Here is a 25,629-nt window from a genome sequence, read left to right as displayed (position 1 = left end):
GATATGAAGAAAAAAATGTGGATGTTAAAAATCTAAAAGGGAAACAGAAAAATGCTGGAAATACCCAGCAGGTCAGTTCACATCTGTTTCGTGTTGATGAGTTTTTGTCAGAAGTGGGTCGGAGAGAAATGAAGCTTGTTAAGTCGCAGGAATGGTGTGGGGGTAGGGGGAATATGTCTGATGAGGTAAAACCAGGGTAATCATGGATTAGTATAAACAAGGTTACCTTGTCAATGAGTGAATGAGAGAGGGTCTCTCTCGTCGACTATTTACTCTTCCATAGATGCTGCCTGGCCGACTGTGTTACTCCAGCACATTGTGTGCGTTGCTTTGGATTCCAAGCATCTACAGATTTTCTCTTGTCCTGGAGAGAGGGAAACACCTCCTAAAGTTGAAGAACTACCGAATGTTTATCAGAAGAGGAAGTCTGTGTTAAGCAGCAGCGGGGAGAGGACACAGCGCAGCGAAAGCGGAGAGAAACCCGCAAATAAAACAGAGATCGGTGGACAGTCGCTCTGGCTCCGATGAGTAGTTTCACCTTCTCCTGCCTGGGAATCCTCGCCCTCCTGCTGCAGGTGAGCCGCAGTCCCCAACACTGATCGTCTCCAACTCATCTGAGATGCTGCCGTGAGCTCTTTCATGTGTGATTGTTTTTCGCTCGGATCGCCAGGTGTGGGTGGGTCACTCTTGCCCCAACACCGGCTTCTGGTTTCCCGTCACAGTATATTCGCCCATCTTTTTAATCCAATTAAAACCGAGATTTTCGAGTGGGGTCCAATCCAGGCGGGTTAGACAGACCTCGGGGATCGGCGGTGCAGGCGGCGAGCGGTTGCTTCACGTTATCTAACATGAAACGACTCTGTCCGACAGGTTTGCAGTGGCGAAGGATCACAGCGATGCGAGGGGTTCGATAAAGACTCCTACGTTTTCGAGGTGGAGTCTCTGGCGGTGGGTCAAGTACTTGGCAGAGGTGAGAACGAGGAAAACACCCGGGTCTCATCGGGGAATAACGTCGGGTGTATGGGAAAGGCAGAGCGAGTTTTAAGGCTCAGACTGCAATTCACAGAGACAGATCAGGCGGGAAAGGATGCAAAGTATCCGGGGAGTGGATATGAACTGCAAAAAAGGGGCTCTGATATCGGGGGGCGTGGGGTACAAAGTCGTTAGCTTTTCAATGTGCAAGGCACAACATTGCAGAGTGAGAGTTTGACCACCCTTCCCTCTCTATGCTGTTCTGCAGATGTATCTGTCGTTCTCGGTTACGTTCCACTGGAAGTTCGGCATATCTGCGAATTATAACTGTGCACTTTATACCCAAATTCAAAACATCTGCTCCAGATTAGCTAAGAACTGTGAATAGTTTGGTGTCGTGTTTTCAGTCAATTTTCTGTTTTGTTTCCAGAACAGGTTCAGGTATGCCGTTCCATATTACCTGACAGATAGTAACCTTCAAGCGAATTTGCGTTTTGTGTACTAGACGTTTATAACTACAACTGGCAACTTTAGTTTATGTTACGTACATTTTCCACTGCTTTTTGTGTGTCCGGTTTTGGATCAAGTTTATGCGAGATGGATGCCATACCAATTTCAAAAACAGACTCCACCCACTTTGGGAAAAGTCTTCTGGCCGCACAAGATGTGTTCCTTCATTTTGTCGGAAAGTTATTTTATACTAAACGTTTTCAGCTAAAATGCTCTACTTTCCTTGAGTTGGACTTGTGTCGCTTGAGCAGTCTTTGAGGAACTAATCCGATTGTCAAGTGTCTGAAACTTTCAGAGGAAGTTGCATAGTTTTTATTGATGGGATTGCCAACAACTTTGTATTGGTTAAAATGATGCCACATCAGTCACGAAATTCATGTAATGCAGCAACAGCCCAGTTTGTAGTTTCACTTTGCATAGTTACAAATGCATGGATTTTCGGTATAGTTCCCTCAGCAGTAGGGTGTCACTGAAGTTTACTGAGTCTACCTAGATTTGTTTGAAATACCCACTGTACGTTGTCCTGAATGATATTAAAAAGGGATCGATGAAGTGTTTCATTGTCAAGGTTTTAATTCTTGTGAGCAAAGAGGTTTAATTGCTGGAAAATTCAATAATATTCAGAAACTACGGCTGATCGCTTTCCTCCACCACCCCAGCTCAACCTCTACAACCTATTTGTCATTGTAGTCATACTTCCACTTTGAGTAGGATGTGTACACTTACAGCGTACATTTGACGCAGAATTACAGATCAGCCTTAAGAGTAACGTAAAGAGGAACAGGAACAATCCTTAACAACAGGAATTCTGCAGATGCTGGAAATTCAAGCAACACGTCTAGTCCTGACGAAGGGTCTCGGCCTGAAACGTCGACTCCACCTCTTCCTAGAGATGCTGCCTGGCCTGCTGCGTTCACCAGCAACTTTTATGTGTGTTGCAGGAAAAATCCTTATCGCAGTAGACTGATGGATACTATTTCCAGAGACGGGCCGAATGCCCATGTCCTGTACTGTAATAATTGTCTGATTCTCAGCAGTGGACTGATTTTAATGGGGCAAGTGGTGATTCATTCGTGTTCATTTATTGACATTTAGCACCGAATATTGAAATTTCTTAGCATTCTCGTTTCTTTTGTGAATATCGGTGGTTGGTTTGAGGAAAATTGATGCGTCATCATTATGGCACATCCTTATTTACTAATGAGGGCATTGATATGGCGTTCCTTTCTCTTAAACCCGGCAGTTCACTCACAATTACGTAATACAGAGTGTTATGGCCGGTGTGGGGAACGGTCTTCCTTTTACTTAAAACCTCAAGAAGATGCGCATATTCAGCCAAATCCCAGACAGGCCTGCATCCTTAGCTGATAGCGGAGGGGACTCATGGAGTGGAGACTGAGCTGGACCCAGACAGGTAGACAGGCATGCCGGTCCCTACTCAGACAAATCGATTCGTGGGGTATGTCGGGATAACCGGGGGAGACCAGGTACCAGTGATGCTTCAGGCGAATCAACCAGATAAGAGAGTTGTTCACTATGGTTGCCTTCGAGCACCCTTTGGAGGGGTTCGGTGGAAAAGTGGTTCTGGCCGGTACCCAGAGGTCGACCGCTCAGCTCCTTGACGTTAATCTTTTCTCTTAATTCCCGAGTCGGAACTCCCCACCTTTGAAATTGAGATTTGTCCATGAGATTGCTGGCTGCACCGGAGTCGATAAACTCCAGGTTCATTGATCAGAGACCTCCACGATAAGGAAACTTCGAGCATTACACAATTGGGGAAAGCCGACTGAAGAGAGAACTGACCCGCCAGGACTCCTCTCGCTGCTGACGTGCATCTTCTTTTACTGGACGCTTTTGACCTGCCGCCCAGAAATGTCCTGGATCGGCACAATGTTCTCCCGCGCCGCTCTCGTTCCTCCTGAGACAGGTGCAAGAGTCCTACTTGCATAAGCTCCTCCATGGGCTGGGCGGTGAGGAATGGAGGGTGGGTGAGGAAAGACGCGGATCAGTTCCTATTCGGAGGAAGTTTCAAACATTCTTTCCCTGCGCCACTCAGTTACCCAGTCGTTAACTTGAAAAGTCAGATTAATCAGGATATCCAAACTATCCTGCTCGCCCCAGACAGGTTCTCACACCGGACCCCCGCGTTCAGTCCACGCTGGAAGGCAATGATGAGAGATCACTCATTCCAACCCGTCTCCTCTGCAAGTGTGGGGAATTTGAATGCATAGGCTCTCACTGTTCCTACCTTAGCGCAGGTCCAAGTTTGTGGGCAGCCTCTTGACCCCGTACTGGAATGTCAAAAAATCTCCTTAACACCGCCACGAAATGTCGGAAGGACTATGCTTGCTTCCGTTAAGCGTCGAACAGGCTGAGTGGAGGTCCATCTAGGAGATTGACCATGTACGCCAGTTTTCGCGCATCCTTACAGAAACGACCAAGCTGGGCTTGGAATGTCGGCTCGCATTGCGTAATAAAATTCCTTCAGTCACCGACATCATTAGAATATCTGCCAGATGGTGGAATACCCTGTTCCTGTGCAGTCGCGGGAGTCTGTGGGGTTCCGAAGGCGGGACTCAGTTCTGGTCCGGGAGCGGGAGTATTAGTAGCAGAGATTGTCAGGGCAGCAGAAAAAGAGAACCTGCGAGATGCTGGGAGTGGGACCTCTCATGATCCTCTCGTATCCCTTTTGCCAATTACCCGTCCAGCTCTTGGCTCCATCCCTCCCCCTCCTGTCTTCTCCTATCATTTTGGATCTCCCCCTCCCCCTCCAACTTTCAAATCTCTTACTAACTCTTCCTTCATTTAGTCCTGACGAAGGGTCTCGGCCCAAAACGTCAACTGTACCTCTTCCTAGAGATGCCGCCTGGCCTGCTGCGTTCCACCAGCAACTTTGATGTGTGTTGCTTGAAATTCTAGCATCTGCAGATTTCCTCGTGTTTACGTGGTTAAACTAACTATAGTGTTAACGTACTACTAAACATGAGCAAGGGCAACTGTCCTGATGAAATCTGAACATGGGGGATGAACAGTAATTGAAACCATACCAACATGTACCTTATACACATTCTTTTTAAACTAGTTCTCTTTATGTTTTGTGATGAAAATCATACACATATATATGGCCAGTGTGCAACAGATTTCAAGACAATAGGAAACAATGTATATACAAGTCAGGAGGAGCAATACTTAGCAGATGCATGGGCTGCACGCCGGAGGTGTGGAAAGCAGTCAGCAGCAGCCAGGGAGCATGTACTCAATACGGGAGAAGATAGGCCTGGCCCAGACTACAACACTGCAGAATACCATGGCATAGTAAACATTTGTAACTCAAGTTTCAGGGACCAGTGACACAAATCACAGGCAACCCCTGTGAATCTTCACCTTTGTTTCCAGACTGGTCTGAATTCACTCTCCTCAGCAACTGATAGGAAGGGAAGGAGAGGCCAATATTAGCATCATGATGGAACTGTGCATGTTGAACAAAATGGCGTAACTGGGCACTGGATTTGGCTCAGAACTCATTCTTTTAATAATACAACCACAGGATAAGTAGCAGCAAAAAAAGGCTATTTAGCTTCTCGTGCCTGCTCCACCATTCAATACGATAATGGTTGTTCCTATCACCCTTATTCCCATCGACATCCAAAAAGTATCAATCTTTGTCACTGATAGTGACTTTATTATGGTCACAGGCACTGAGATACAGTGAAAAGCTGTTTGCATGCCATCACTATAGATCATTTCAGAACACAAGTACATCGAGGCAGTTGAAAGAAAAATGCGCAAAAGAATGCAGAATTTAATGGAACAGTTTCAGGAAAAGTGCAGCTCAGGCAGACTAAAAGGGAACAAAGACCAGGTGGCAACTCCAGTGTACTGTGTGTGTTGCTTTGGATTTCCAGCATCTGCAGATTCATGTCTTTTTGAAGGACTACAATGAGGTGGATTGTGAGATCAAAATAAGAGCCTTTTAACAGCAAGATAAAAGCTGATCTTGAGCCTGGTGACGTGTTTTCAAGATTTTGTATCTTCTAGCCAATGAACGAAGGGAGAAGAGAGAATGAGACAGGTAGGAGGGGTCTTTGATTAAGCTGCTGCTTTCCTGAGGCAGTGGGAAGTGTCGACGTAGACAATGAAGGGGAGATTGGTTTTCATGATGGACTGAGCTGTGTCCATAACTCTGCAATGTCTTGTGGTCTTGGCCAGAGTGGTTGTCATACCAACCTGTGATGCCTCCTGATAGAATGGTTCCTATGGTACATCTCTAACAACTGATGAGCATCAACTAGTTCATGCCAAATTTATTTAACTGGGGGGGGGGGTGCGGTGCTTCCTTGGCCAGAGTGCTGATGTGATGGGACCAGGACAAGTTATGACCAAGATATTCAATACACAAGATAAATTATATACATAGATTGATTGTATATGCATAAAGTCACACTGAGATGCACACAAGATGACTGACAGGTAATAATAAAGTGGTGGTGGAATTAGTGGGTGGAGGTGATGATCAGCCTTACTGCTTGGGGAATGTAAATGTCTTTGTGTCCGGTAGTCCTGGCATAGATGCTATGTAGCCTCCTCCCTGGTGGCAGTGGGAGAAGCAGTCCACGAGCAGCGTGGGTGGGATCCTTCATGATGTTAATGGCCGTTTTCCAGCACTTTTCTCTACCCATGTCCTTGACATCTGAAATTTGACCAACTTCTATAGATAGTTATTGGAGAGTATATTGACTGATTGCATCACAGCCTGATACGAAAACTCCAAAACATTCAGAGGATTGACCACAAAAGAACAGCACACCCTCCCTACGTCACAGTTGAGTTTCTGTAATGATGACCAGTCAACTAATGGATAAGTATATAATGGCCCAGCATATGGAGGACACACCAGAAATGAACAGCATATTGATGATCTCAGATTTTTATGTGTATAGTTAGTTTAACCAGTTGTGTGGGAGTCTACATGCTTTCCTGTACTGTTACTTTTAATCCAACAAGCTGTCATTTCTATCACTTCTACGTAGAACATTAACTGTGTTGACAGCCTGACACCATGGTCACCCTCTCCCCCAGTGTCCACAAAACCATAAGATATAGGAGCAGAAGTAGGCCATTCAGCCCATAGAGTCTGCTCCGCCATTCAATCATGGGGTGATCCAATTCTTCCAGTCATCCCCACTCCCCTGCCTTCACTCCATACCTTTGATGCCCTGACTAATGAAGAACCTATCTATCTCTGTCTTAAATACACCCAATGACTTGGCCTCCACAGCCACTCGTTGCTACATATTCCACAGATTTACCACCCTCTGACTAAAGTAATTTCTCTGCATCTCAGTTCTAAATGAATGTCCTTCAATCCTGAAGTCGTACCCTCTTGTCCTAGAATCCCCTACCATGATAAATAACTTTGCCATATCTGACCTGTTCAGGTCTTTTAACATTCGGAATGTTTCTATGAGATCCCACCATCATGCTCCTGAACTCCAGGGAATACAGCCCAAGAACTGTCAGACGTTCCTCATACGGTAACCCTTTCATTCCTGGAATCATTCTTGTAAATCTTCTCTGAACCCTCTCCAATGTCAGTATATCCAAGAAACAAAAGGAGCTGATTGTGGATTACGGGAAGAAGGGCATTGAGTTTGGCTCGATCATCATCAATGGGTCTGCAGTTGAGAGGGTGAGTAGTTTCAAGTTCCTCGGTGTACACATTGCCGATGATCTCACCTCGACTGTACACGCCGACTTTGTGGCAAAAAAATGCACAACAGCATCTCTTGCACGTCAGGCAACTGAAGAAGTTCAGCATGAGCCCTCAAATCCTCAAGACTTTCTGCAGGGGCACCACTGAGGGCATCCTGACTGGCTATATCCCTGCCAGGTACGGAAACTGCACCAACCTTGATCGCTGGGCACAGCAGAGAGTGGTACAGACAGCCCAGCGTATCTGTGGATGTGAAATTTCCTCCATTGAGGACATTTATAGCAGCTGGTGCATAAAGAAGGCGTGGAAGATCATCGGGGAAACCAGTCACACCAACCATAAACGGTTACAGCTACTTCCCCCTGGCAAACACAACCGCAGCATTAAAGCCAGGACCAACAGGCTACGGGACAGCTTCTTTCTACAAGCCATAAGACTTCTAAATTCACATGTCTGTACATTGCAACAGAGTCATTACACAAAGAGTTTTACTCCCTCACGTTGTGGGATGGATGTAAGATTTAAATAAATTCTAATTCTAATTCTAAAAAATAATTCTGATGAAAATTGTGGGAGGGTTAATCAACACAGTGAAACATGGGGAATGAGAAGGTAAATCTTTGTCCCTTGTGACATGTGGTTAGAATGTGCAAAGTCCATTACATCCAAGCAGAAAGTACATTGTTATAATACAACATTTATAGTTTGTGTGAAGGTTTTTCTTCTGTAAAACCAATCAGTCAGGAATGGTGTTTGGATGATAATCTGCTTATGTGTTATTTTCCTTTTTATTTTTGTAGTTCACTTCAACTGCAGTGAACCGAATGGCCTGGAATTCCATATGGATGATCCCTCTTTCCAAGTGGAATCTGATGGAAGGGTTCTTGTTAGTGACGTTCCATCAACAAACCAAACCAGCTTTATCATCGTTGCATCGAGCAAGGCAGAAGATGCATGGAGAACAGTCATTACTGTGCTAATAAATGGTGACAAGGTACTTTAAACAGAGATTTTTGGATGAGTGGTTGAATAGTCATGACCAAAGTAAATGCCAAAGCATTGAAATGTTATGGAGCTTTTAAACAATTACTTTAATGAGTTTTGGTAAATTGATGAAATGATTGATGAATGGGAAAATTCCCACCTGAATGAATGTTGTCATGAAATGCAGCATTCATGGTTTTTAATGCAGAAACACTTATTTCAAAGTTCAAAGTAACATTTATCATCAGAGAACATACATGTCAGCACCTAGAACCCTGAGATTCTTTTTCCTGCGGGCATATTCAGCAAATCTATCGAATTGTAACTGTAAACAGGATCAATAAAAGAGCAAGAGCATAGAAGACAATTGTGCAACTGCAAATATAAATAAATAGCAATAAATAACGAGAGCATGAAATAACAAGATAATGAGTCCTTAAATTGAGATGATTGCTTGTGGGAACATCTCAATAGATGAGTGTAGTTATCCTCTTTTGTTCAAGAGTCTGATGGTGGAGGGGTAGTATCTGTTGTTGAACCTGGTGGTGTGAGTCCTGGGGCTCCGTTACCTTCTAGTTGATGGCAGCAGTGAGATGAGAGCATGGTCTGGGGGATGAGGATCTTTGATGGATGCTGCTTTTTTACGGCAGTGTTTCATGTCGATGTGCTCAATGGTTGGGAGGGCTGAATCCACAACCTTTTGTAGGATTTAATGTTCAAAGGCATTAGTGTTCCCATACCAGGCTGATGTGGCCAGTCAGTACACTTTCCATTATACATCTATAGAAGTTTGTCGAGGTTTTTGATGACGTGTTGAATCTCCGCAGACTCCTGAGGAAGTAGAGGCACTGTTGTGCTTTCTTTGTAATTATATTTATATGATGGGTCCAGGACAGGTCTTCTGAGATAGTGACACACTGGGATTTAAAGCTACTGACCCTCTCCCTCTCTGATCTTCCAATGATGACAGGCTCACAGATCTCTGGATTCCCTCTCCTGAATTCTACAATCAGTTCCTTGATCTTGCTGACATTGAGTGAGAGGTTGTTGATATACACCACTCAGCCAGGTTTTCAATCTCCCTCCTCTATGCTGGTTCATCACCACCTTTAATATGGCCCACAACAGAGGTGACATCAGCAAATTTGTATATGATGTTGGAACTGTCCTGAGCCACACAGTCACAGGTGTAAAGCAAGTAGAGCAGGGTCTAAGCACCGATGCTGATGGAGATTGTGGAGGAGTTGTTTTTACCATCCGAACTGACTGAGGTTGGCAAGAGAGCAAATGCAGGATCTCATTGCAGATGGGGTTATTGAGGCCCAGTTAGAAACATTTATTTCAAAGTTTAAAGTAAATTTATTATCAAAGTACATAAAGGTCATCATATACAACCCTGAGGTTCATCTTCTTGCAGGCGATCACAGTAAATAAAGGAGACACAATAGCGTCATTGAAAGACCACACCCAATCACTAATGTGAAAAAAACTGCAAATACAAAAAGACAGGGAAATAAATAAATAGATAGATAAATAAATAAATGAACAATAAATTTTGAGAATTTAAGATGACGAGTCCTTGGAAGTGAGTCCAGTACACTGGGAACAATTGACTGATGAGGCTAGTGAAGTTATCCCCTCTGGTTCAAGGGCCTGATGGTTGAGGGGTATTAACTGTTCCTGAATCTGCTGGTTTGGGTCCTGAGGCTTTGATACTTTCCTGATGGCAGCTGCAAGAAGAAAGCATGACTTGGATGGTGGAGGTTGTTGACAATGGATGCTGCTTTCCTATGACAGCTCAATGGTGGGAAGGGCTTTATCTGTGATGGATGAGCCATATCCAATATTTTTGTAGGTATTTCAGTACAAGGGCATTGCTCCCTCTGGACCAGGCTGTGATGCAGCCAGTCATTATGCTCTCCACTACACATCTGTAGAAGTTTGTCAAAGTTTTAGAGGACATGCCAAATCTTTGCAAACTTTTAAGAAAGTAAAGTGGGTGCTCTGCTTTCTTCATCATGGCACTTAATTGCTGGACCCAGGACAGATCCACTGAAATGATAGTAACGAGGATTTAAAGCTACAGAAACTCTCCACCTCTGATTCCCTGATGAAGACTGGCTCATGGAACTCTGGTGTCCTCCTCCTGTAGTCAATAATTATCTCTGTGGTCTTACTGATACTGAGAAAGAGGTTGTTGTTGTGACACCACTCAGCCAGATTTTCAATCTCCCTCTATACTTTATACTTTATACTTTATTATCGCCAAACAATTGATACTAGAATGTACAATCGCCACAGCGATTTTTGATTCTGCGCTTCCCACTCCCTGGCTTACAAATATTAAATATTAAAATATTAAAAATAGTAAAAATTTGTAAATATTTAAAATTTAAATTATAAATCTTAAATAGAAAATAGAAAAATGGAAAGTAAGGTAGTGCAAAAAAAACTGAGAGGCAGGTCCAGATATTTGGAGGGTACGGCCCAGATCCGGGTCAGAATCCGTTCAGCATCCGTTCAGCAGTCTTTATCACAGTTGGAAAGAAGCTGTTCCCAAATCTGGCCGTACGAGTCTTCAAGCTCCTGAGCCTTCTCCCGGAGGGAAGAGGGATGAAAAGTGTGTTGGCTGGGTGGGTCGTGTCCTTGATTATCCTGGCAGCACTGCTCCAACAGCGTGTGGTGTAAAGTGAGTCCAAGGACAGAAGATTGGTTTGTGTGATGTGCTGCGCTGTGTTCACGATCTTCTGCAGCTTCTTTCGGTCTTGGATAGTACAATCTCCCACATAGGAGATTAGTGTGCAAACTTAAAGCACACGGTATTGGGGGTAAGGTATTGGTGTGGGTGGAGAATTGGTTAGCAGACAGGAAGCAAAGAGTGGGAATAAACGGGACCTTTTCAGAATGGCAGGCGGTGACTAGTGGGGTACCGCAAGGCTCAGTGCTGGGACCCCAGTTGTTTACAATATATATTAATGACTTGGATGAGGGAATTAAATGCAGCATCTCCAAGTTTGCGGATGACACGAAGCTTGGCGGCAGTGTTAGCAGTGAGGAGGATGCTAAGAGGATGCAGGGTGACTTGGATAGGTTGGGTGAGTGGGCAAACTCATGGCAGATGCAATTTAATGTGGATAAATGTGAAGTTATCCACTTTGGTGGCAAAAATAGGAAAACAGATTATTATCTGAATGGTGGCCGATTAGGAAAAGGGGAGGTGCAACGAGACCTGGGTGTCATTATACACCAGTCATTGAAAGTGGGCATGCAGGTACAGCAGGCGGTGAAAAAGGCGAATGGTATGCTGGCATTTATAGCGAGAGGATTCGAGTACAGGAGCAGGGAGGTACTACTGCAGTTGTACAAGGCCTTGGTGAGACCACACCTGGAGTATTGTGTGCAGTTTTGGTCCCCTAATCTGAGGAAAGACATCTTTGCCATAGAGGGAGTACAAAGAAGGTTCACTAGATTGATTCCTGGGATGGCAGGACTTTCATATGAAGAAAGACTGGATGAACTGGGCTTGTACTCGTTGGAATTTAGAAGATTGAGGGGGGATCTGATTGAAACGTATAAGATCCTAAAGGGATTGGACAGGCTAGATGCAGGAAGATTGTTCCCGATGTTGGGGAAGTCCAGAACGAGGGGTCACAGTTTGAGGATAGAGGGGAAGCCTTTTAGGACCGAGATTAGGAAAAACTTCTTCACACAGAGAGTGGTGAATCTGTGGAATTCTCTGCCATAGCAAACTGTTGAGGCCAGTTCATTGGCTATGTTTAAGAGGGAGTTAGATATGGCCCTTGTGGCTACGGGGGTCAGGGGGTATGGAGGGAAGGCTGGGGCGGGGTTCTGAGTTGGATGATCAGCCATGATCATAATAAATGGCGGTGCAGGCTCGAAGGGCTGAATGGCCTACTCCTGCACCTATTTTCTATGTTTCTATGTTTCTAACTTCCATACCAGGTTGTGGTGTGCCCGAGGAGAATGCTTTCTACGGTGCATCTATAAAAATTAGTGAGGGTTTTAGGGGACAGGCCAAATTTCTTCAGCTTTCTCAGGAAGTAAGATGCTGGTGGGCCTTCTTGGCAGTGAACTCTGCTTGGTTGGTCCAAGTCAGGTCATTTGTGATATTGACCCCGAGGAACTTAAAGCTTTTGACCTGTTCCACTTGCGCACCACCGATGTAAATTGGGTCGTGTGGTCTGCTACTCCTTCTGAAGTCAACAATCAATTCCTTTATCTTGCTGACGTTGAGGGATAGGTTATTGTCTTTGCACCATGCCACCAGGTTCTTAATTTCCTCTCTGTACTCAAACTCATCATTACCCGAGATATGGCCTACAATTGTGGTGTCATCAGCAAACTTATATATTGAGTTCGATGGAAACTTGGCTACACAATCATGGGTGTACTGTGAGTACAGCAGGGGGATGAGTACACAGCCTTGTGGGGCACTGGTGCTCAGAGTGATTGTAGAGGAGAGCTGGGTTTTTTACAGCCTGGGTCCTGTCTGTGAGGAAGTTGAAGATCCAGCTGCAGATCTGAGTGCTAAGGCCCAGGTTCTGGAGCTTAGGAATCAGTTTATTTGGAATGATGGTATTAAAGGCAGAGCTGTAGTCAATGAAAAGGAGCCTTACGTATGTCTTTATTCTTCAGGTGTTCTAAGGCGGAATGTAGGGCCAGAGAGACGGCATCTGCCATTGACCTGTTGCTCCGGTAGGCGAATTGCAAAGTGTCGAGGTTGACCGGTAGGCTGTGGTTGATGTGTGCTATAACCAATCTCTCGAAGCACTTCATTGCAATTGATGTCAGAGCCACAGGTCAATAGTCATTCAGGCATGCCACCTTGCTCTTCTTCGGCACTGGGATTATCATTGCCTTCTTAAAACATGGGGGATCTTAGACTGAAGCAAGGAGCAGTTGAAGATGTCAGCAAACACTCCAGCTAGCTCGTTTGCACAGGCCCGGAGAACCCGTCCTGGGACGCCGTCTGGGCCCGTCACCTTCCTTGGATTTATCTTCAGGAAGACCCTTCTAACGTCCTCCTTGGTGATGATGAATCTTGATGCCACCAGGTCCGGTTCATCCGGAGGGAGTGGGATGCTCCTCTTCTGTTCGAATCTTGCGTAGAATATGTTAAGTTCATCAGGAAGAGAAGCGCCACAGTTATTGATATTCCCAGCCTTTTCTTTGCGCCCAGTGATCTCATTTAGACCCTGCCATAGTCTACTGGCATCCCTCTGGTTAGCCTGGGCTTCCAACTTGGCTTGATATTGCCTTTTGGCGCCCTTAATTGCTTTCCGGAGTTCACACCTGGATTCCGTGTAGCGACTAGTATCCCCGGACCTAAAAGCCGCAGCTCTAGCCTTCAAAAGGGACTTGACCTCATAATTCAACCAAGGTTTCCGGTTAGGGAATACCTGGATTGTCTTGCGAGACACACAGTCCTCCGTGCATTTCCAAATAAAGTCCGTGACAGCTGAGGCATACTCATCGAGGTTAGCTGCCGAGTCCTTGAATACTAACCAGTCCACCGATTCAAAGCAGTCACGGAGGACCTCATCCGTTTCCTCCGTCCAACACGACACCACTTTTGACACCGTGACCTCCCGCTTCAGTTTCTGTTTGTAAGCCGGGAGGGGGAGTACGGCCTGATGGTCCGATTTTCCGAAGTGAGGTCATGGGACGGAACGGTAGGCATCCTTGACTGCTATGTAGCAGTGGTCAAGTATATTTGGGCCTCTAGTGAGGCAGGAGACATGTTGGTATAACTTTGGCAGCGCCTTTCTGAGGTAATAATACTAATATATACTAATTTGTCACCACCCTTGACTTGGGCTACGACAGTGGTGTCATTCGCAAACGTAAATATGGCTTTGAAGCTGTGCATAGCCTCATAGTCATAAGTATACAGTGGGGTTGGGGGGAGATGTAAACACACAGCCTTATAGCACTTGTGCTGAGTGAGATTGTGGAGGAGATGTTAAGACCATAAGATATAGGAGCAGAAGTAGGCCATTCAGACCAATGAGACTGCTCCACCATTCAATTATGGGCTGATTGAATTCTTCCAGTCAACCCCACTCCCCTGCCTTCTCCCCATACCCTTTGATGCCCTGGCTAATCAAGAAGCTATCTATATCTGCCTTAAATACAGTACACCCAATGACTTGGCCTCCACTGCCACTCGTGGCAACAAATTCCACAGATTTACCACCGTCTGACGAAAGTAATTTCTCTGTATCTCTGTTCTAAACGGACGTCCTTCAAACCTGAAGTCGTGCCCTCTTGTCCAAGACTCCTCTTCCATGGGAAATAACTTTCCATATCTAATCAGTGCAGGCCTTTTAACATTCGGAATGTTTCTATGAGATCCCCCCTCATTCTCCTGAACTCCGGGGAATACAGCCCAAGAGCTGCCAGAGGTTCCTCATAATGTAACCCTTTCATCCTTGGAATCATTCTCGTGAATCTTCTCAGAATCCTCTCCAATGTCAGTATATCTTTTCTAAAATAAAGAGCCCAAAACTGCACACAATACTCCAAGTGTGGTCTCACGAGTGCCTTATAGAGCCTCAACATCACATCCCTGCTCTTATATTCTATACCTCTAGAAATGAATGCAAACATTGTATTTGCCTTCTTCAATACTGACTCAAACTGGACGTTAACCTTTAGAGCATCCTGCACAAAGACTCCCAAGTCCCTTTGCATCTCTGCATTTTGAATTCTTTCCCCATCTAAATAATAGTCTGCCCATTTATTTCTTCCACCAAAGTGCATGACCATACACTTTCCAATGTTGTATTTCATTTGCCACTTCTTTGCCCATTCCCCTAAACTATCTAAGTCTCTCTGTTTCCTCAATACTACCTGCTCCTCCACCCATCTTTGTATCATTGGCAAATTTAGCCACAGATACATTAATCCCATAATCCAAATCTCTGACATACATCGTAAAAAGCAGTGGTCCCAACACCGACCCCTGTGGAACTCCACTGGTAACTGGCAGCCAGCCAGAATAGGATCCCTTTATTCCCACTCTGTTTTCTGTCAGTCAGCCAATGCTCCACCCATGCTAGTAACTTCCCCGTAATTCCATGGGCTGTTATCTTGCTAAGTAGCTTCATGTGTGGCACCTTGTCAAAGGCCTTCTGAAAATCCAAGTACCCCACATCCACTGCAATTTTTCCTTTGTCCACACTGCTTGTAATTTCCTCAAAAAAATTGCAGTAGATTAGTCAGGCAGGGTTTTCCTTTCAGGAAACAATGCTGGCTTTGGCCTGTCTTGACATGAGCCTCCCTGTATTTTATAATCTCATCCTTAGCAGTCGATTCCAAAAACTTCCCAACTACTGACGTTGTTGCCAATCCAAACTGACTGGGGTCTGCAAGTGAGGAAATGGAGGATCCAATTGCACAAGGAGGTTTTGAGGCCTAAGAATTGAAGCTTATTGATTAGTTTTGAGGGGATGATAGTATTGAATACTGAGCTGTAGTCAATGAAGAGCATCCTGATGTAGTATGTAGATTTGCTGTACAGATGATCCAGGATTGAGTGAAGAGTCAATGAAATGACATCTGCTGCTGACCTGTTAGAGTAGACAAGTAGTAAACTAATTGTAACCTACCTTCTGATTTTTGAGTTACAGGTGAAAGGTTCTGCAGAGGACAAGTCAGATGTGCCAGTGTTCATGTGGCCTTCACGGTTTTCTCATTCTGCGTTGAGACGAAGGAAGCGAGATTGGGTGATTCCAGTTATCAAGCATCCAGAAAATGACCGAGGCCCATTCCCGAAGTTCCTTGCACAGGTTTGTCTTATCGTTCAAATTGTAGTGGAATTCTGCTTTGGGATTGAATCAAACTGTTATCATTTTGATTCAGTTCAGGCTTCTGGTAACATTTGGAATAAAGAACAAGGAGTGTAGAGATCAGAAGCAAGGAAGCAGCAAATGCAGTCCTGTACTGTGAAATGTCTTAGGCACTTCTATTTAGCGAGGTAATGTCGGCGACTGTCTCTCTGCAAGATGCTCTGTGGTTGACCTGCAGTGATTTGACAATTTCAGATGGTTTTAAGTTGTTACTTTAAAAAAATAAATTCTTAGATATTGAATGACATGTAATTTAGATTTTGCTGGTGCGGCCTGATAGAGGTGTATAAGATGATGAGCAATATTGATTGTGTGGTATGCCAGAGGCTTTTTCCCAGGACTGAAATGGCTAACATAAGGTGCTTGGAAGTAGGTACAAGGGGGATGTCAGTGGTAAGTTTTTCACACAGAGAGTAGTGGGTTTGTGGAACGCACTGCCAGCAAAGGTGGTAGAGGCGGATACAATGGGGTCTTTTAAGAGACTCTTCGATGGGTACATGGGAGCTAGGAAAAATAGGGCTATGCGATGGGGAAACTCTAGGTGGCTTTTAGAGTAGGTTACATAGTCAGCACAACATTGCGGGTTGATGGGCCTGTAATGTGCAATAGATTTCCTGTTTCCATGGTTCTAGTGTGCTAAACTGCAATTACCGCTTAAAAACCATTCTGAGCCAATATACTGCTGCAGGCCTGACTCAGAGCTCACATGGATCCCTTGAAGCTCCAGACCCACTTTTTTCCAGACAGGAAAGGTTGGTCCTTTGCACCCACAGGTTGTCTGGAGAGGCAGTGCTGGGTCTGACAGTGACTTTAAGTCTGGGAGCCATGTGTGATGTCTGTGTGGACTTGTGATTGCTGTCATGTTTTCTCCATGTAGTTCAATAGCTTATGATTATTCTTGTAGATTTAAAATGATTAAAAATGCAAAATACAATGAATTGTTTTAGTTTTAAAGCATTAAAATATAATAATGTAAGCACTTGCCTACACTTGGGATTACCATTTCAGTGCCCGCCCTGTCTACCATATATTTAAGGGCCAAGGTGGTACTCAAAACATCACTCCTTTGCTCATGATTGCAGTGGCAGAGTGCGCCCTCCGATGCACTGACATCCTGCCCAGGACTTACCTTTCACTGAGCATGCACACAAGTCTGAGATGTGCTGAGCGGCAAATGTCAGTTGTCAGTCAATGTCATTCAGATGTGTCGGTTGTCACTCAAATTCTCGTGCTTTTTAATAGTATATGACCCTTCCGTACCCTTGGCTTCATGTGCAAGGATCATTCTTCTTTTCTCTGTAAAGTGTTTTAAAAGTGGTGTAACGTGTTTTAATTATTTTTGAATTTTTGTCTTGTTATCTGCAAGATCTAGTCTATTATTTAACATTGTTATTGGATGTACAGATCTCTTAGAAGTGACGTCTGACAGCAATTCAACAGTTAATTCATTATCAAAGCACGTATCCATGTACAACTCTGAGATTTGTCTTCTCCAGATAGCCACGAAACAAAAAAAGAACATGAGCATCATTCAGTAAGCATCATCACCCCCCCCACACAAAACTCAACAAGAACATTGACCCCCCAAATGATCCCTCCCCCACATAAAAAACTAAGGGAATGCAACAAGAACAGTGCAGTTCGGGTCAGATCCTGCAACATACCTACAGGTCGTAGGGGTGCTTTTGTGTGTCTTGGGCTAGTGAGGCCTCCAGGCCAGACCACAGCTGATGTCCTTCACTCGGAGGATCACCCTGGTCTTGAACATATGGCTGCTGCAGTTCTTCAGGGAACTTATCTGCCCTGGCCAGTGACTTTGTCAACGAGGTCCTTCCCCCAGTGGTGCCCTGTTAACATAACGCAGGTGTACCAGGTTGTGCCACTTAGAGGCAGACGTGAGAGATTTAGGAATTCAAATGAATTGAATTGACTTTATTACTTACAACGTTCATATACCTGAGGAGTAAAAATCCTTACGTTATGACTCCGTCTAGATGTGCAATTATAGTAATTTATAATAAATCGTAAGTACAACAGGACAGTTAATATAACATAGAAATGCAGTTGTCTCAGCATGAATTAATCAGTCTGATGGCCTAGTGATGAGAAGCTGTCCCGGAGCCTGTTGGTCCTGGCTTTTCGGCTATGGTACTGTTTCCCAAATGATAGTAGCTGGAACAGTTTGTGGTCGGGGTGACTCAGGTCCCAAATGATCCTTCAGGCCCTTTTTACACACCTGTCTTTGTAAATAAATGTTCTGAATAGAAGGATGTTCACATCTACAGATGCGCTGGGCTGTCCGCACCACTCTCTGCAGAGTCCTGCGATTGAGGGAAGTACAGTTCCCATCCCAGGCAGTGATGCACCAGTCAGGATGCTCTCAGTTGTGCCCCTGTAGAAAGTTCTTAGGATCTGGGGGGCCATACCAAACTTCTTCAACTGTCTGAGGTAAAAGAGGCGCTGTTGTGCTGTTTTCACCCATGTGAGATCCTTGGTGATGTTTATACTGAGGGACTTAAAGCTGTTCACTCTCTCAACCCCAAATCCATTGATGTCAATAGGGGTTAGCCTGTTTCCATTCCTCCTGTAGTCCACAACAAGCTCCTTTGTTTTTGTGACATTGAGGGAGAGGTTGTTTTCTTGACACCACTGTGTCAGGCTGCTCTTCTTCATTGTAGGCTGCCTCATTATTATTTGAGATAAGGCCAATCAGTGTAATGTCAACAAATCTAATTAGCAGATTGGATCTGTGGGTGGCACCATAGTCATGGGTATACCGAGAATAAAGAAAGGGGCACCACTGTTGAGGGTCAGAGGGACAGAGGTGAGGGAGCCCACGTTTACCATCTGCCGGCAATCCGACAGGAGTTCCAGGATCCAGCTACACAAGACAAGATGAAGGCCGAGGTCTCTGAGGCTCTAGTCAAGCCTGGAGGGAATTATGGTGTTGAATGCTGAAACGTAGTCCAAGAACAGCATTCTCACATAAGCATCCTTCTTCTGCAGATGTGTTTGGGCGGTGTGTAGAGCTGTGGCTATTGCATCATCTGTCGATTGGTTTTGTCAGTAGGCAAATTGTAGGGGGTCCAGTGTGGTTGGTAGCATGCTACAGATGTCGTCCTTGACCACCCTCTCAAAGCATTTGCTTAATTTTGAGGTGAGTGTGACAGGACACCTGTTGTTCAGACACGTTACCTTGGTCTTTTTAGGCACAGGGACAATGGTGGATGTTTTGAAGCAGGAGGGCACTCTACACTGGGAGAGGGAGAGATTAAAAGTGTCTGTAAACCCACCTGCCAGTTATGCCACGCACACACTGAGTACCTGCCCTGGGATGCCATCTGGTCCCACAGCCTTGTGACTGTCCACATATTGGAAACACCTCCTTACTTCAGCCTCAGAGATGACCAAGCTGCTGGTTGCATCAGTGGCTCTCTTCAGGGGCTCAATATTCCTGACATCGAATTGAGCGTAAAAGAGGTTTGGCTCATCTGGGAAGGAGGCAGCAATGTTGGAAACTCCACTGTGTTTAACTTTGAAGTCTGCGATGGTGTGCAGACCTTGCCATAAGCTGCGTGTGCTGTTGGTGGAAAGTTGAGTCTGAATCCTGTCCCTGTGTTGTTGCATTTCTTGAGCTCCTGTTGGTTATCGACAGCGTAAGCTCTGTGTCACACAGTAAGTGCTGCTCACATGGAACTGTTGGTCCAGGGTTTCTGGTTTGGATAGATGCTGACCGATTTCTGGGGGCAACATCCTCGATCCACTTCTGGATAAAACTCGTGACCCCACCCGTGAACTCGGAGACATCCTCATCATGGAAACATTCCAGTTGACGTCATCAAAGCAGTCCTGCAGCATGGAGACTGATTGGTCGGACCAACAGTGGATGGTTTTAGCTATGGCCGCCTCTTGTTTCAGCTTCTGCCTGTACTTTGGCAGCAAGAAGATGGAGTAGTGATCTGATTTTTCAAATGGTGGGTGAAGGAGCGCTTTGTAAGCATTGCAGAAGGGAGAGTAGCAGTGGTCGAGTACGCTGTCTCCCCGTGTGCTCACCTGGATGTGTTGACAGAACTTCAGAGAGACTTTAGTTGGTGACGCTCTATGAAAGTCACCGGTGACGATGAAGGCAGCCTCTGGGTGTGCAGTCTCCAGGGTGCTGATGGTCTTGTACAGTTCCTCGAGACCCAGACCAGTATCAGCCTGCAGTGGAATATACAGCGCTGTGATAATAACAGCCGTGAACTCCCAAGGCAGCCAGAAAGGTCTGCACAGCAGCACCAGGTACTCCAGATCCAAAGAACAAAAGGGTTTGAGGGCATGCATTTTCTGGGGGTTGCACCAAAGATTATTGAGCATGAAGCATACCCCTCCTTTACTCTTCCCAGAGAGGTTTTTGCACCTGTATGCCCGGAACAGGGAGGTGGATGAGGACCAGTGATGCTTGTCCACCTTACAAGCTAGAGTGCCACTGCCAGACATCAAAGCTACTACCTCTATCCAGCCCCCTACACCCTGCAACAAGAACATCAAACCCCCAAACGTCCTCCCCTTGCACAACAAAATGATAAAGGAATGAGCAAAAAAAAACACACAATCTACAAATCATAAGCCTGGAAAAAGTCCACAGTCCATAAATGCAGTAGTCTAATCCATAGTTGCAGAACCATGTTACCATCCTCCGACATCACCAACGTTCATCGAATGGGAGGGACAGCATACGAGACAGTGGCTTACCCGTCTGCCACAGTGAGCCAGACGGCGCCGACTGACAATAGTAAACGGGACATCTATATCAGAGATGGCATTAAGTCTTTACAAACTGCTTGCCTTACTGTTATCAAAGAAGATTATCACTTTGCAGACCACAAAATCCACACTACTGTATTTAATTTCATACTTTGCAGTAATGTCTAATTTTGCTGAAGCCATATATTTCAGTTTATTTTCACTTGTGAGGCCCCAAGTAATTTAAACTGGTCCTCAGATTTTCTGCAAGTAAGTGGAGTGAAAGTGTGGCTTTTCTGTGTTTCTACTTACCCTAAATCTGCATTTACAGTTTTACATTTGCACTTACTACGCTTTACCTAGGTTCAATTCCCATTGCTGTCTGAAAGGGGTTTATCTGTTTTCTGCATGACTGTGTGGGTTTCCTCTGGGTGCTCTGGTTTCCTCCCACAGTCAAAAGACATACCATTTGGTTGGTTAATTGGTCATTGTAAGCTGTCCTATGATTACGCTAGGTTAAATGTCAGGTTGCTGAGCACCACGGCTCAAAGTTCCAGAAGGACATATTCCACACTGTATCGCAATCAAAAAATTTTTCACATGTACAGTGAGCCCAATCATTGTGTTCAGAGAGAATTATTCAGAGAGAAAAGTGTATTTGCTATATTTGAATTGGAATTGTCAATGACACAGATTTCCTGGGTGGCTTGCAAATAATTGGAAAACATTCTAATTATGTTAATCAAACAGTCCTGAAGAAGGATCTCAGTCCAAAATGTTAACTGTTGACTCTTTTCCATCGATCCTGCCTGACCTGCTGTGCTCCACCAGCATTTTGTGTGTTGATTAGGATTTCCAGCAATTTTGATACAAGTTTCTTTTGATATTTCTGTTTAAAAACTTCAGGGAAGTAATGGTTAGAAGACTGAGGTGCAGATGATCATACTTCTGAAGTCACATTTCTTAGTTTTATGTACTGTATTCATATATATTTACATTACTGAGTAACTTAATTCTTTTTTCTTAGAATTACATTTGGGTGAAGTTAATTTCTATACATCTTGCAAGTTCTGTCTTAGTGCATCCTGTATATTTATAAAATTAGCTGTTTTTTGTAAATATTAAGAAAGGCTCTTTGTAGAGTGTTTTAATAGACCAGATTTCACTCTTGTTAAGCTCATTTTATCCCTTCATCTTTCTTTCTGTCTCTTCCACCTACCTTTTGAAACAACACATGAGTGATATAATGTTTGAAATCCTGGTTCCAAAATGAGGTTGCTATTAGCCAGCTGGTGCTTGGGTCCAGCAATAAAGAACAAAAGTTATTCCCCTGAAGCTAAAATTTCAGGAGATGTTCTAATCTCTCCATTTAATCCTGCTCTCACTTGCTATCACAACTGTCACCTTTACCTCTGCTCCCAAATCTTGAAATTTTTCTTAGTCTTCTCGCCAGGAAACCCTTAACCTCTTTGTTCTCCCCAGTTTGCATCCTCTTGACTTGGATCCCCTGATTTTCAGCCAGGGTTGTTGGAATATTTATGAGGAGATGATACCGTGCATATTTCCTTCACCTGGCTCTCTCAACCTAATTGAGGCAATTTAGTAAAAACATTGAATTAAATATGGGACTCCTTAACCTTAAGTGCTTTTCAGTGATACCTTGAGGCAATTCACAATGAACATTACATTAATGGGTCCTACTGAAACATCAACTGTACTCTTTTCCATAGATGCTGCCTGGGCTGTTGAGTTCCTCCAGCATTCCTCCAGTGTGTTGTTTGGATTTCTAACATCTGCAGATTTTCTCTTGTTTGTCGATACATTAGTGAGTATTTTACTCTGACTTGTCACAATCTGCTTGTGAATATTATGCTGACATTTCTTTTTCCTCTGAACAGATCAAGTCCGATCGGCAAAAAGAAACAAAAGTATTTTACACTATAACAGGCCCAGGAGCTGATCAGTCACCTGTCGGCATTTTTTCTGTAAATAGTAACGACGGTAAAATTTCTGTGCATAAACCTTTAGACAGAGAAGAAAGAGACAAATACAAAGTGAGTTTCATTAATTATAATCCTTCCTGTACCACAGTGATTTATAGTAGAAAGTTAACTTTGTTCTCAATTATTTCTCTGTACAAGACTGATTCTTGATTCACACAATGTCAGTATAGTATTGCTCAACTAACTGAGCTTAAAATTTGAGGGACAACACTTGATTGGACAGATCACAGTATCAGACGGTTATTGCTGTAATTTGTTATCACAACCTCCTTGCCCTTTCCCATGCTAATTCATCTGCTCTATCATTGCATATTGGATAATAACGTTACATCCACCCATTCACCTCCCCCCTCATCTCCGTTCAGGACCTCAAACAGTCCTTCCAGGTGACGGCACACATCACCTGTAAATCTGTTGGAGTTGTTTATTGTACCTGGAGTTTCCAATGCGGTCTCCTCTACATTGGTCAGAACTGATGTAAGTAGGGGTTCCACTTTGGCAAGCAACTTTGCTCGGAATGCTTTAATTCCTATCCTATTCCCGTTCTGATATTTCAGTCCATGGCCCCCTCTTCTACCACAATGAGGAAACTCTCAGTGTGGAGAGGCAACAGCTCATATTCCATCTAGGTAGCCTCCAACCTGATGGCATGAACATTGATTTCTCCTTCTGGTAATTTTTCTTTCGCCCTCCTCCTACCCTCTCCTTTTTCGCACTCTGACTTCTTACCTCTTCTCCTTACCCCCTATCATCTCTTCCAATGGCCCTCCTTCCCTTTCTACCATGGTCCACTCCTCTCCTGTCAGATTCCTTCTTCTCCAGCTCTTTACCTTTCCCACCCACCTGGCTTCACCTACCCTCTTCTAGCTTGTCCTCCTTCCCCTAACTTTTTATTCTGGCATCTTCCCCCATACTATCTAGTCATGAAGAAGGATCTCGACTTGAAACATCGACTGTTAATTCAATTCAGTAGATGCTGCCTCCAGTATTTTGTGTGTGTTGCATTGGGTAAAAATGGTAGCTTTAGTAACATGAATGCATTAATATATTTGCAAAACAAAATACAATAAATGTCTAGTTGATATACCATTTTCTTTAACGCTCCTAACCTTTTTTTGAAACGTGTAATTCATTAGAATAGCACTGAATGATTACAAAAGTCTTTAGGTTTCAGTGGTTTCATATTAACTCACTGGCCTGCATTTTATGGATGTAATAACTGCAGGAAAGTTCACAGTATTTGCAATTCGGTGGATACACAGTTTATCTCAAGTTGCTGCTGGTGATCAGTAAGCTTCTCCACAAACAGCTGTTGACAGATTTCTCCAGTAGAATCAAGGGAAAAACTGGAGATATGTGTCAATTATAGAATTTCATCAAAATTCTGTTGTTGAGTGAAAGACAAGTGAGTTTGATTTAATTTACTAAGCCATTCCTACATTTGGTAAACTCTGCCGAAGTGTAATTGGTTTTAAGATGGAAACATTTGTTCATGGCATATTTCTGTTTATACTTCAACTGAAGCATATAATGAGTTCAATTTTGCACCACAACAGATTAATTTGTCTGTTTTTCTTTCTGATTTTCTCACTGTGAGGACACTTTAATGATTGCTGTTTGTTGGTGGAGAACTGATTTTGGGTAATCATGATCAGAAAGGATTTAAATTCATTCTTCCGAATCAAGTATTTTTGTAATCATCTTTCACTGATCAGGGGAAAGTGCTATTCAGTGCAAAATCCAGACCTATGTCTTTGTGATAATAACTGACTTGTTAATAGTCAAGGTGAAATGGACATGGGTTTTCAATCCACTATGAGCCAACTAACCAACACACAACTTTTAAAAGTCTTGAGATTCTGGTTCAATATTGAATGAATGTTTCTTATTGCAGTACTTTTGGAGCTATTGTACCCTAACAACCAATATTCTTATCTCACTGAAATAGATGTTAGCTCATGCACTAGATGAAAATGGGGTTCAATTTGAAGAAGCAGTGGATGTTGTCATCGAAGTCATTGATATGAATGATAATAAGCCACAATTTGTTGCTCCAACTTTCTATGGCAGGGTCGTAGAAGGAGCTACACCAGGTAAGGGGAACATTTTGTTTTGTCTTATTTCTGAATTGAGATTGAGCTAACAATTAAATGACAGTGAATCTTGATTTTGTTCCTCAATATATTATTCCTACTCTTAATGTATGTTTGTTGATCCAATGCGTTTGGATGAATCAAATGTTACAATTCTATTGTGCCTTGCTACCAAAAAAATTCACTTGTTTTTTCTGAAGCTTTTGCATTTGTGTGTTTCCTGTAAGATCAGTGAAGGGTCTTGTCTCCCAAGAACCACCATTTCAAATAAGCAGCCACATTGTTCAATTTTTGCAATGATTATTTGGACAAGCAGGCTAACGAAGAAGTTTCTGCATCCTACAATACAGTTCCCACTACTTTTTCATCAGTTACACAATATCATCTATTCACAGGAATAAATTCACTTAATCTTCTTTTGGCCGGGAAAGTGACTAAATAAATTAATGAAACTGAAAACGGGCATTAATGTATCCTACTGTGTGCAGATTGCTACAAAGGAAAGGACACATGACTGCTTCATCCAAAGGTGCCATACTTGCGTCTGATGGCTTTCATCACTAATTCTGACAGTGCAGTGGTCTCTCTATTTTCTTCGCCCCTGTGGAAAATCCTAAAGGGATTGGACAGGCTAGATGCAGGAAGATTGTTCCCGATGTTGGGGAAGTCCAGAACGAGGGGTCACAGTTTGAGGATAAAGGGGAATCCTTTTAGGACCGAGATTAGGAAAAACTTCTTCACACAGAGAGTGGTGAATC

At 43.8% G+C, this 25,629-nt stretch overlaps 1 protein-coding gene across 1 annotated transcript in view; it reads left to right on the top strand.

Moving 5' to 3' along the window:
* The first annotated feature begins 437 nt into the window (after nt 1–437).
* Nucleotides 438–25,629, top strand: part of LOC134356254 (B-cadherin-like) — a 58,366-nt gene continuing 33,174 nt past the window's right edge. Inside the window, 6 exon segments of the mRNA XM_063067057.1 lie at nt 438–575; nt 871–970; nt 7,996–8,189; nt 15,832–15,990; nt 22,674–22,829; nt 24,727–24,871. Coding sequence (XP_062923127.1) covers nt 525–575; nt 871–970; nt 7,996–8,189; nt 15,832–15,990; nt 22,674–22,829; nt 24,727–24,871 — 805 coding nt within the window. The 5' untranslated portion in view covers nt 438–524.

The sequence above is a fragment of the Mobula hypostoma genome, chromosome 14 (assembly GCF_963921235.1).
Source record: "Mobula hypostoma chromosome 14, sMobHyp1.1, whole genome shotgun sequence".
Classification (NCBI taxonomy): Eukaryota; Metazoa; Chordata; class Chondrichthyes; order Myliobatiformes; family Myliobatidae; genus Mobula; species Mobula hypostoma.
The sequence above is the reverse complement of the archived record's forward strand: the minus strand, read 5'-3'. Positions and strand labels throughout refer to the sequence as shown.